Below are 13,356 nucleotides of genomic sequence, written 5' to 3'. Positions count from 1 at the left end.
ATAGATAGATAGATAGATAGATAGATAGATAGATAGATAGATAGATAGATAGATAATTTTGTTCAATTCATAATTCAAAAAGGCTTTTTTTCGAGCATGATTATCCATTTAACTTACTAAGAATAACAATAACATGAATTTCACTTATACTGTGTTTTTCAACTGCTTGAGCAGTCCTGGAGGTCTTTCACATACCAACTGAGGGGTCTGTCATGCGATGTGCCTCATCCATTCATTAGAATGGATTTGGGGGTTCAGTGTCTTGCTCAAGGACACTTCGGCATGTGGAGATGGGAAATTGAAGCTGCAACCTTTCAATCGGGAGTTGATCACTCTGCCACAGCTGCCCCTATTAATCATTTTATCGAGACATACATTTGTAGAGCTGAATTTCATGTAATGGAGATGGAGAAACATATTCAAATAAACCTGAAATGCAAAAGCTGTGACAGATAAAACCGTTGTAGACTTTGAATAAAGACTTACAAATACACTGCATTTTCCCAGTGGTTTTCAGATTTCTTTGGTTCAGGGTAATTAGTCATAAAGTTTAAATTTTATCATTCTTCTGTAGTGAAAACTTCAGAATGGTCTTTCATCAAAATGTGCAGCACAGGTTGGCAAAACATGCCTTTATTTGACCCAAAATGCAAAGACTGCAGTCACGTAATTAAAGTGTATTTCAAACAAGTACTTTGAGCAATACAGAATGTGATCAGACTTCATGGATGACAAAGCAAATTGTCTCTAATCATCAGCTGTCGTCACCATCCTCATGCGTGGCCGGTCATGTTGAGTTGCTGTCTTGACGTAAATGTACTTGTGAAGAGTGATTCATCGATTTGCTCCCTTTAACTTGAATCATTTGACTCAGAATAATTTCTGTGCCGTTCTTGCAGATTAAACTTTAGTCAAGTTCAGACTCCATTTCTCCCAGAGTATCCATTTATCCCCCCCCCTTTTTAAATTAGATTTTTTTTTTTCACCCCCTTTCTAATCAGGACCTGTAGTGAGAAAATTGCTTCAAACACACCCAATATATTGGCCTACTGGAAATGTACCAAAGGCCGATGGGTGTGTCTCTCAGTGGTGGGTGTCAACTCTCTCTTTCTCAAGCTGCAACCACCAGTCTGGGTGTGTCCGAGTGTCAAAAAGTACAAGACAGTTGAAACGTCCTTCATTTACTCGAAACCGCCTGGATCTCACCTGACGAAGAAAGTCTCCGTAAGTTATCACTGTCTCTATCACTGTCTCTCAATTTTAACGAAGATGGGAAACCGTACCAATCAGGACAATGCGTGGGGAGGATAGTGTCATAGAATTAAAAACACAGTATGAATGAACAGCCATTGTTTTTGCAGTTGGCGTGAACGTTGTGTCATCTACGTAAAATCCAATCTGCTGCATTACTTTTTTACGTTTTGACTGTGTCGTCTTTTCTCCGTCACAGGACCACCATGGCATCGGAGGTTCCGCTCACAAAGGCCAACGCCAGTTTCTTCCTGGACATGCTGAAAAAGCTGAGTGAGGAGGACAAGAAGGAAAATGTCTTCTTCGCCCCTTTCAGCCTCTCTGCAGCCCTGGCCATGGTGCTGCTGGGGGCAAAGGGCAACACAGCCAAACAGATTTCGGAGGTACAGTATACGTACGCTTAAGCACATGCCAACATGTCGCAAGATGTTAGTTCTCATGTTAACACGCCCGTTGAGACAGAAGCTCCCATGCAGGAATGCCGTAAAACGCCGCCTCAGGTTTTTTGGCGGATCAGGTTCAGCATGGTGCTGGAATTCCAACTTTTATTTAATCACAGCACACAGAAAAGGCGTGTCCTCCGTTTTCAAGCTCCGTCATGTGCAGAACTGGCTTTGTGCACTCAAACTGTCTGCTGCCGTATTCCCCGGGGTGTCCGATGGTCTGATTTTATATATGTATATTAACCAAAACGCGTGTTGCCATTGTGGGTGTGTGTCTAAAATCATGTTTACAACATATTTCGCCTCGAAACGCACTCGACTGTGATCAACTTGTCTCTCCAGGTCCTGAAGTTGACGGACACGCAGTCAAAGTTGTCCGCCACTCCTCTGCAGTCGCTGCTGCAGACGCGGTCGCAGGCGCGCATGCAGATGCGCACACAGATGCAGATGCAGATCCAGCAGCGCAGCAGGCTACCGGGCTACCTGAGCAAGGTGGTAACACATCTTATATATGTGGGGACGTTAATGAATGAGGCTGCCGAGGGAATGTGGAATATTTTACTGTATCACAATAACTCCCAAAAATCATCATTATCTTGCAGTGACAAGATGATTATTATGATAATGATGAGAAGACTTACCACCAGAATATACATTTCACTGTGTGCTATCGTAACTGGGCAACTCTCTTCTTTAGATCTTTTTGGATTTAAAAAGAAATTGCTGCTGCTGAGTCTGATATCTTTTCACAGCATGGAGCAGCAGGCATAATCACAATCGTGTGTCTTCCTCTTCTTCCTAAACTACCCTCCAGTTTTGATTTTTCTCTGGCTCAGCGTCTCCTTTCTGGTTATTTTGCAGGTCCTCAAACCTGGTAAGGACGACGAACAAGCTGACAAGGATGACGAGCAAACCCCGAAGGATGAGACGGAAACCGGCGAAGACAAAGCCCAAAATGGTAACGACGGCGCCCCGACTGGGGAGGAGGACAATCAGGCTGAGAAAGACGAAGCCCCAACGGGTCAGAATGACGTCCACGCCAAATTGGCTGAACTGCTCAGTCAGTTCTTAAAGGATGATGCGCCGTATGAACTCAGTCTGGCCAACAGGCTCTACGGGGAGAAGTCGTATGAGTTTGTTAAGGTGCGTCACAGTGTGGTAATTTAGCACAGCATCTCGGGGTAGATGGAGGCAAATAAACCAACCAACATCAGATTTAGTATGTTAAGTGATGTTCATGTTACTACAGCTGTCTAGTATTGTCAGTTTCAGCTTTTCTGTGATATTAACACAAACAACCTTAAACTTAACATTTACAGACCATGCAAACTAAAATGCTGCCAATGGGATGCACAACATGCAAAACATCTGTTGACTGTATTTATGATTGCAGGAATTTTTAGAGGAAACCAAGAAGCACTACAAGGCAGAGCTTGAGCCTGTGGACTTTAAAGGCGACGCAGAAAAAGAGAGGCTCAACATCAACACCTGGGTGGAGAAGCAGACGCGAGGTAGGTCTAAGAATTGGTATCAATACACAGTTGAGTAAACTCGAGCCACCCAAATCTCTCTCATCCACAGAATATAGAGACTTGGTCTGAGTACAGGAGAATCGAATGTTCCCTGCTGTCGCCGCTGCAATAATCAAGGCAGCAATCAAGTCTGAAATCTAAAAAACTAACCCCTTTTTGAGAATTATAGAAATTATATAAATAGACATAAGTATGGCCTGTAACTACTTCTTTTAAATTATTCTTTGATTGGTTCTATTTTCCAAACGCCTCCATGTTTATAGATGGACGCACCAACTTTTCATGGTTGAATTCTTTTTTTTTTTTACATCTATATTTGAAATAGATTGTATTCAATGGATCAACTAACCAATAAAAAAAAAAAAAACTTCTGGAAAGTTATTCTAGCTACAAGATGTAGATGAACTGGTGTCTTTATTGTGATCCTAGGTGAGAGTGAGTATTGGGCTGGGATGAACTACAAATTGACCTGACCTTCATCGTTTTACAATGAGTCTGTGATTTTTTTTGGCGCCTACGATATAACTAGTTTTTCTTCTTTTGACTTCTTATCAGATAAAATGAAGAACCTGCTGGCTGAGGGTTCGTTGACCGACACGACCAAGTTGGTGCTGATCAACGCCAGCTACTTCAAAAGCCCCTGGGGCAAGACGTTTGAAGTGGAGGAAGCTGATGCGCAGTTTAAAATAAACAAGGTAACTAATACATCCAGCAGACGGCAACGGATGGAGCAAATACTAAACACAACCATGCTGAGTCATTACAATTACATTACTTAATATGAGAGAAGTCACCTGACGTCTGTAAAGAGATGGGATGATGATGATGATGGGTGTGAGATTTCAAAGTCAGATAGTTTTACTTGCATGCTGGTAGTTAGATCGGAATACAGTTCAGCAAATGCAGAAAATAAAAAGTATTATTTAAGATGGAGTGAAAGTCACAGGAGCTTGAAACGCCACTTTGGATCTCTTTGAATTTAATATACCTCCTGAAAACTGCTCACAAATCCAACAGGCTTTGGATTATTATAAGACAATAAAGGCAAAGGTGTACCCTGAGGATGGTTGGTCCTTCTGGGAATAACTTGTTAGTTTGAATGGAAAAGTCCGGTGGTATTTCTTTAAATGGTTTGGCTGTCAACCCGAGTACCGAAGTCACACTTCTGCTCCACTGAAGGCTTGTCAGGGCTTTCCCATGGCAAAATTGTTTCAGCTCTGCGACTGAATCATAGTCAGGAACGCTGTGTCCCGGCTGTAAAATAAACACCTTGACTAATGCGGTTACCATGGAGATGCTGCACAGGCAAACACCAGTCAGACAAAACAAGCCAACAGCAGGTTCTTGCGTGTCTGACAGATTTAACAGATTCTTTAAAATAGGTACGGTCACTTGTGAATTCATTAGTTAATGAGTTGATGTTTGAAAGCCACTCAGGCTATATACTGTTTTTCTCTTATGATAATAATAATAATAATAATAATAATAATAATAATAATAATAATAATTAATAATCAGCATATTTGATCATAAAATGTATTTAAAATGTTATTGATCATGAAAATAAAATGGCTATCTTTGTCATCTAAGTGAGATCAATCTAATATCTCAGTTTGATTATTTTTTTACAAGTTTATATACATGAGTTAAATCTGCAGACCAAACAGAACTGTTACCAATGCCAAAATCCGGTATTTCTAAAATGAAGATTCTAATGGGTTGACCCATTAGAAAAAAATTACATCTGTTGACAGGTGATAGTGGTTTTAAAAGTGTTTCTTTAGTCTCTGAAACATTTAATCTAATCCAACATTTTGTACATTATGCATTGTATTGTTTACATAAATTTGGTACTAAAGCATGAAGTTGAACAGCTTAGTCTTTTAATGCAATTGATGTCAATTGATCCCTTATTAAATAACCATTTTTCCATTTTTGCCTCCAGACTGATACCAAGCCGGTAAAAATGATGCATCACAAACATAATTATCATTTGACGTCCATTCCGGAAATCAAAAGCCAGGTAATTTTTTTATTTTTTTTATTTGAGATACTATTAAAGTATTTTATATTATCTTTTACATCACAGTTACTACTTTCATACAAATAACTATAATGTTTGGGGAAAAATTCCACCTTTCTCTATCAGCACATTATTACCTAAATGTTTTCTGAGCAGATCCTTGAGATTCCCTACAAGGGAGAGGACCTGAGCATGTTCATCATCCTGCCTGATGCGATAGAGGATGAAACAACCGGCCTGGAGAAGGTAAGATACACACCTGCAGTGGATTACATCTAAAAAGGAAGTCCACTTTTTTTTACAAGGACCAACACATATATGATGTTGTGTCCACACACAGCTTGAGAAGGAGTTGACGTTTGAGAAATTTGTGGAGTGGACTCGTCCGGCCGCCGTGGAGGAAAACCTGAAGGTGGAGGTTGAGGTGAAGCTCCCCCGATTTAAGATGGAGAAGACATACAACCTGGAGGACTGCCTAAAGAGCGTGGGCATGGCGGACGCTTTCGATGACAACAAAAGTGACTTGTTGGGTGAGATGTGACATAAAAATGTACAAGATTTAACCGACACGAAATGTGAACCTCACCTGAAGACAACGCATGCAAGAACTAATTCTGGCCTCTCGTCTTATCCTCTTTCCTGACAGGCATGTCTCCACAGAAAGACATGGCGCTGTCCAAAGTGGTTCACAGGGCCTTCATGGAGGCGGATGAGACAGGAAGTGAGGCTCCCGCTTCTTCCGACGCGGCAGGAACGCCCGCCAAGGTGTTCGTCGCAGACCACCCTTTCCTCTTCTTCGTCCGACACAAACCCACTAAGACCGTGCTGTTTGCCGGCAGATACTGCTCCCCCGAGTGATTACCACGACGTGACATTTGCTGGTTACAAGTTGTTCGTCAACAGGTTTAGTTATCTGAAGCGTCTTCAATTCTTTGGATCGACTGCACAACTGATCTTTCTTTCTTTTCTTTTTTTTTTTTTTTTGTATTTTTAGGTTTCTATAAAAATTCTGATAGGATGGTAAAAGGCTCAGATTTTTGTCATTTTTTTTGTACCTACATTAAAGTACTTTACCTATAATGAAAGAAGTTTTTTGTCCTGACAAATGATGACTTTTTCTTTGCTGCGTCTAAATAAAAAGGAGTAAAACACAATTGAGTCAATAATCCATCCATTTAAAAACAAAAAAATTACATTTTATTGAAGTTAGGCTCAAACTAAGGAAAGGAGTAGATCTCAGCCAACAAAGAAAAAGATTCAAGGCACACCCTGAACAGGTCACCAGTCTGTGCAGGGATGAGTAACAGACAATCACACCCATGTTCAATAACATCAAATGTAATGTTTTGGATTGTGGGAGGACAGAATCAACGCACAGGAACTCTAAACTGGTCTTCTGACATGAGAACCAACATTTAAATCATTTTCTTTATTGTCCTCTTATATTAGTTCAAGAAATGTTCATATTGCACACCAGATGCACATTCACTTACCACACAATAAATTCAGTTTTTAAAATGTGATTTACTAAAAATAAATAATAATTTAAGCCACACGTTATTTCTTGCAATGTCTGGGAAGAAATCACAATAGAGGGGGAAAAATCTCTATATAGAAAGCCGTTATGCTTGGAAAAGGAATCAAAGTACCATAGTTTCTTCCTGCTGCTTCTCAAGCTCTCTGGCGCCCCCAAGAGGAGGCTTGGGCACATTATCAAAACCACAGCCAGGGTTGAGCAACTAGAAGTATTTACAAGTGTCACAACTGATCTGAACAATTCAAGCCTTTTTTTCTGAAAGGTGGCAGTGACCATCACCATTTTAAATCTTATATTCTTTGTTTGTGTTCAAATAAGTACATGGGAACAATGGTAAGGTCATCTAATGAAGAAAGGAGCAGATTAGCAAAACTCAGGAACACAGGAGAGTTTATTCTAATGAAGAATAAAAGACTGTTACACTGGAAGTGTTACTCAGAGAAAAAACATTAGTTAAAAAACAGCAATATTTTTCGAATGGGAGCTATCAAAAGATTAAAAAAAATTAAATACACCGTACAAACCTGTAGATGACGCTCTCTATCTCTCTCTCTCTCTCTCTCTCTCTCTCTCTCTCTCTCAGTATTTCAGGTTTATGGCACAGCCTGCTGGAGGAAATCAAAAACAGTTAAAAACACACTACTTAGTCGCTTAATGAAAAATTTTAAGAAAGTATCAAATGTATGCAGTGATGTAATCTGTGAGGTTTATTCCCCGTATCATTCCCCAATAATGAGAAGTGAATATGTGTATCATTATTATTGCAAACCATCGTAAAATCATTGTACAAAAACCGATGTAAAATAGAGTGTAAAGTCAATTGTGACTCTGAAAAAAGTTTCACTTTCTTTAATAAGTACTGTCAAGTCTTTTGACTAAAATACTATATATTTGATGATGTGACAATCCTCAATATCAGAGTGCTTCATATTATTTGCCACCAACTGAATTCCAGAGATTGTCACTTCCAGAGTTGGAATTGTCAGAAACTATATAGTAGCCATGAAAATGATATGAAACCTCCCTTTGATTGGAATGCAGATCCAGCTAATAGTCAAATTAACCCTTTAAAAGTCATCAGAACTGTACTGTGCTCTAATGTACTCAGAGATATTTCAATAATGGTTCAAGATTACCGGTAATCTATTTTAATCCACTTTCATCGATATGTGAATGGATCAGCCTGTGCTGCAACAATATCTATATGTAGGTAGGCCAGCAATAAGCAGAGCATGTCAGAACCTTCCAGGTTGTCCAAAAATAATGTTTAAAAAAAACTATAATGAGTAGTGAGAACATTTGTGTTGGTGTTTTAGATAGAACAGATTTTCCAGTGATAATGTGTTTCTAATACAAAGAGAAGTCGAATCATTGTGTTCTGTTCTGCAGCAGCTGTGTTGGAGAGTTGCAAACAAAGTGGAAAAGCAGAAAACGTGTTTCAAATTTTGCCAAAATAATTTTTTATCTTTGAAACATTGGTCCAAGCATTCCTCTTTTTAGAAAGGAAAAATTGGCAAACCACATGGAACTTTTATTTATTTATTTTTCTAAGTTTACAGGCAAATGAATGCCTCAATGTGCTCAAATGAGAAGAATCAGTAGTTTGAAGTGTAGAAGAGAATTAACACACACTTTCAGACTCCCCCTCACATAAGAAATAACACCAAGTTTATGAAAGCTGCGGATTGTTTCTGTTGTAGAATATCTAAGATCTGTTTGATTTCGGGCCTACGTATTCACTGATATTTATGCCATCTGCCAGGTCACTGCCACCCCAGGCCGGTTACGTTGTTGTTAGATTTGAGCCCCTTAATCAACGTTGTTTTACTGGTGGCGCCAGCAACTGGCCTCTAAGGATGAGATTACAGGGAAACGACTTTATATACAACGGAGAAGAGTTTGTCGGGGGTGGGTCAGATTGTGCATGCCTGTGTGTGTGTGAGGAGAGTTTGGGGTATGTGTCTTTGTCTGTCAGGTGTGGGAGCGCTCCGGCTTTACGTCTGAATAAATTCCACTCTAAGCATCTCACCCTGTGTCTCACTTCATCTTTCCAAACCTCCGGCCGTCACTGAGGAGCAGAAATTATCCACTACAAATTGGCGTTGTCGGCAGGATTTCAAGAGAACAACAAGCATGGTAAGAGCAAAATGTTTTATTCTGCCTTGCCATGTTATTGTTTGACGAAATCAAAAGAACAGATTGAATAAATGTTATGGATGATTGTATATTGATTTAAAGTTAAAATTAAGTGAGGCCGTGAGTATGGAAGTTGAATTATTGGTTAATGAACAACAGTCGCACTCTGTTGGGATTTTGTTGGTGATTGATTATTGAAAGTTCCTCTCAGGACACTGACTGAAGTCTCCTCGCGCAGTTCGGGCAAGGACTCCTGAGAGATGCCCCAGTTGTGAGCGTTGCTAGCTGGGAGGTTTTGTGTGAACAACAGTTGTGAGCGTGCGGCTAGCTGGAGGGCTTGTGGAAGCCTCGTGTTCAATTGTCTGTCTTGTTTGTGTGAATTTTATGTGCGATCTGCTCAGCACGTCACTCAGCACTGTGGTGGGCTGGTGCAGGATCGATGAGTTTTATACCTGATCTCTGATAGGAGATCACTTTCTGTGAGCCTGTTGGTCTTGTCATTTTTTCAAGTGGTGAGTTATGGGTGATCAGAAAGTCTTGGGGTCGTTTCACTGCCGGCGTGCAGTAACAAAGTCTGTTATGAGAACAGCCCAATCTGGGACCAGGACTGTGGAGTATTTATGCGAGGACTCCACAGGAGGAGAAATAGGGCTGCAGACCATTCTCCATTAAAACTGACAATAATTCATCACCAACGCACTAAATTTCATTATTGTTTAAATTGTATTGTTTAAAAAGATGCTCTGGGAATTATTGAAATGTGAAGCGCGTCTTGTTCTGTGTTGCTATGTGTGATTTTGTGTGTCACTAAATTGTTCTACTAACATTATAGAAATAATCATAGATAAGGGTAACATACAGTCAAATCAGTCCACAACAGAAGTAGATAAAACTAAAGGTAAAAACGCAAAGATTGGAAAACATAAAATAAAAAACAAACTCACCAAACGAAAGAAAATGTATTTTTAAAAAAAGATGAAAAATGTATGTTTAAAGACACTTTTAGAGTTTATTGAAGCAAACTGTCCGCTGTGTTCTGCAGTGTTTGTGTTCAGTGTGTCTCTAGTGACCTTGGCTCCTCAGCAGTTTGATAAGAGCTGCTGAAAGAACTCTGTTTCTCATGTATGTTAATACTCTCATTTAAGTAACAATTCCTTTTGTGTAGATGGAGTGGTTTATGCGCGTCTAAGTTTTGTGTCTAATGTAATATTTTATGTTAGTATGTAAGGAGGAAACTTAAAATGGGTAGTCAACAGTCCACTCATTCTGCATCAGAGAGACATGAGTGTTTGTTTTAGGTTTTAACTCCTGCTGGTGCTGCTGGTAGAATGAAGAGTGTGTGCTTAGTTCTTCTTGCATGTTGTGCGATTGTGACAGCGGTTCATTTAATGATTGTAAGTTAGAGCTAACTGAAGGTTGTTTTTTTTGTTGGTTTTTACCTATTGCTTCATGCCCGTCTGTTTTGTAGTTTTGTAGTATCAGCTGCATGTCTGAATGTATGAGAATGTGTGAGTTGCAGGATCTGAGGTTGAAAGTGAGTGAGAGAGTGAAAAGGAAAGAAACAGGAAGTAGCTAGAAAGTTGTAGGAAGTGAGATAGAAAAAAAGATTAGAAAGAAAGAAAAGAGAGAATTTTGTTGATAAGCAGTTGCGGCTGCTGAGATGGTTCGGAGTATATGGTAACTATGAAAAAATAACGGCAGCAAAAGCATGAATACACAGAGTTATTGGGTAAAGTTAATGTTAAATTTCCAAATGTTCAGACAATGTAATATGTCCCAAAAGCTATTGATGGAATAGCTGATGTGATTTCATCCCTAATTGACCAAGCGGCGTTGATTGAAACGTCCAGTCATTGTAATACACCTGTTCTGCCTCTTCCAAAACCAGGCAGACCTACTGAATGGAGATTTGTTCAAGATTTGCAAGTAATTAACAACATTGTTGTACAGCAACACCTGTTGTTCCAGATACCGACACCATTTAGGCTTCTTTGCCTTCTAATAGCACGTGCTACACAGTCGTGGACTTGTGCTCAGGGTTGTTTTCCATTCCGTTGCACCCAGTCAGTATTTGTTTGCTTTCACCTACAGAGGTAAGCAGTAAACTTGGACGAGGTTAGTCCAGGGCTTTGTGGAGAGTCCGGGGGTGTATGCAGCAGCGGTTAAGCGTGACCTGGAGGACCTGCACCTCATGGGAGGAAGCACGCTCATTCAATATGCCGACGACCTTCTTGTCGCCTCACCAACACCTGAGGACTGTAGAACTGATTCCATCTGGCTTCTGAAAAGACTGGCACAGTGTGGTCACCGCGTGTCGTTGGCCAAACTTCAGTTTTGTTTGCCTCAAGTTACATATGTGGGCCATGTTTTGAGGGATGGACAGAGGCTTCTGCCCCGAGAGAGTGAAACTTCTCGCCAATATGTCACCACCAGCCACCAAGAAGGACATGTTATCGTTCCTCGGAATGGCAAACTACTGTCGTCACTGGAGTTTTGAGTGTGCAGCTATGGATTGTGTGTTGAGAGCTGCTTCTCTGAGTGCTGCTCCGAGAGAGGTGGAGTGGACCGCCGAGATGAAAGATGCTTTTCAGAGACTCAAGCAGGCGTTGAGTTCAGCTCCAGCGCTTGGCTTGCCGGACGACCATCAACCGTTCATCTCCATGTGCATGAAAAGGAGGGTGTTGCTACTGGAATGTTGGTGCAGAAGCATGGTGCGCATTGCCGTCCTGTGGCGCATTACTCCTCGCGTCTCTCCCCAGTTGTCCTCGGCATGCCTCGATGTTTGAGATTAGTGGCTGCTGTTGCCACTTTGATTGATAAATCTTCAGATTGCACTTGCACACGATTGTGTAGTTCATGTGCCACATGTAGACTTGCACATTTTGAATACTTCTGCTGCTCAGATACTCAATTTCTTTTCACACAACGTGTGGATCTGGAATAAATAAATAAATAAATAAATAAAGTTTGATTTTAATGATATCTTTAAATGATCAAAGCTGCACTGACGATTGAGAAAGGTCCGTGTTGCTACGTAACTGGGGTGTGCACAAGGCCGGGAGGGGATGGCTTGTGGATTCACCCTAGTAGTTGTCCTGTTTGTTTATGTCTCAGCAGGAGACAATGTTTATATCATAAATGGATTTCAAATTACTCTGAAGAAAAAAATACAAAAAAAATAAAACAAATACAACTATTTTAAACACTTAACTTAAATTTCAATGTAGATTTGATCTAACAAAACAAATGAAAGACATATTGTTAATGATAATGGATAAAATACAATTACATTAGAGTTAAACAGTCTCAATCAGCAGGTTTAGTTAAAAGAACAAAGAAGAAATTTTGATTACTACTTAGTAATTAGGAATAAAATCTTAAGAAAGAGATCCTGTGGGTCTCATAAACAATTGATATCAAAGACCTGAATTAAAAAGTCCAATAATAAATCATCAGATGTAATATAACCAGACCACCACCAGGACAGTACATTCAAACTCCAAATTTAGTGATTTACCTGAACTTTTTACAGTGAAAGAGAACTGTAGGAACAAAGTTAATCAACCAATGAATAAACCAAAAATAAATAAATAACTAGTCTGACTGTTTTATGCATGTTAAAAGTCAAACTACTGTGAGGGACAGAGCCATTCTCTTTGAATTCAAATAATGAGAATTAAAACTGTAGATGCATCCTGAAATGTCGTCTCACCCTCAGTAGACTCAAGGTTGTTTGTGGTACGAAGTGAACACTGCCTGATAACAAGGTTCAGGACAGATCGTGGCTCTCTGCAGATTTGTGATGTTTTTTTGTAGAAGAAAAGTCTGGAGGGAGACACTGACAGAGGAAAGTAGAAGGCATGTGGTGATCCAACTAGAGATGTTTTATGTGTTGATATAGAATAGAAGATTAAATAGAAGCCATTTTAAATTGTACTGTTAAATTAAATTTAACATTATTTAATGTTCTGTCCTCCATGTGTGGCTTCTGGGCCAACATGGAGGAAAAGGAGGGAGAAAAGAGATTATTGTCCAGTGAAATGATTTGTTGTTGTCAATGGTAAATATTAAAACTAGATGTTTTTGTATGTTAGTTGGCAAATTGTCAATTTGTTTGTATTTGTTTATTTGTCAGTTTTGTTTGTTTGTTTGTTTGTTTATGTGGAATCAACAATATAGATGCTATAAGAAGCCATTTCAGCATCTGCATTGGGGTAATCGAGCAGGCCTGATCACCCTGTTGGTTATCACAATCCTGATTGTCTGAACAATTTTCTGGTGAGAAGCCAAAAGAAATAAATTATCCAAAACCCAGACAAACACAACTAACATTTGAAGGAAAATTTAGAGTCAGTGTGGACGTGACGGGACTCCAGTGTGAGTTCCTAGCTTTCATAGTGAGTCATGTGGCTATTTCAATCAATCAAGAAAATA

General features: G+C 39.7%; 1 protein-coding gene across 1 annotated transcript; it reads left to right on the top strand.

Annotated features, from left to right (window-relative positions):
• Positions 1 to 1,165: 1,165 nt before the first annotated feature.
• LOC308144071 (leukocyte elastase inhibitor-like) lies at positions 1,166 to 6,403 on the top strand. Its single transcript, XM_080515102.1, has 10 exons — positions 1,166 to 1,224; positions 1,451 to 1,634; positions 2,037 to 2,186; positions 2,556 to 2,837; positions 3,088 to 3,205; positions 3,782 to 3,921; positions 5,172 to 5,249; positions 5,406 to 5,495; positions 5,590 to 5,779; positions 5,896 to 6,403. Exons 2-10 carry the CDS (start codon positions 1,458 to 1,460, stop codon positions 6,105 to 6,107), a joined length of 1,437 nt encoding a protein of 478 aa, XP_080371228.1. The 5' UTR covers positions 1,166 to 1,224; positions 1,451 to 1,457; the 3' UTR covers positions 6,108 to 6,403.
• The last annotated feature ends 6,953 nt before the right edge of the window (positions 6,404 to 13,356 follow it).

This window comes from Blennius ocellaris (assembly GCF_963422515.1).
Source record: "Blennius ocellaris genome assembly, chromosome: 19".
NCBI classification, from domain to species: Eukaryota; Metazoa; Chordata; class Actinopteri; order Blenniiformes; family Blenniidae; genus Blennius; species Blennius ocellaris.
This window is presented reverse-complemented; position numbering and strand designations above follow the sequence as displayed.

Bases quoted from the DNA above. Each gene is read 5' to 3' on its own strand.
- LOC308144071 (XM_080515102.1), top strand. From the start codon at position 1,458: ATGGCATCGGAGGTTCCGCTCACAAAGGCCAACGCCAGTTTCTTCCTG. The intron at 1,635-2,036 runs GTACAGTATACG...TTGTCTCTCCAG, and splicing joins CAGCCAAACAGATTTCGGAG to GTCCTGAAGTTGACGGACAC. The intron at 3,206-3,781 runs GTAGGTCTAAGA...ACTTCTTATCAG, and splicing joins GGTGGAGAAGCAGACGCGAG to ATAAAATGAAGAACCTGCTG.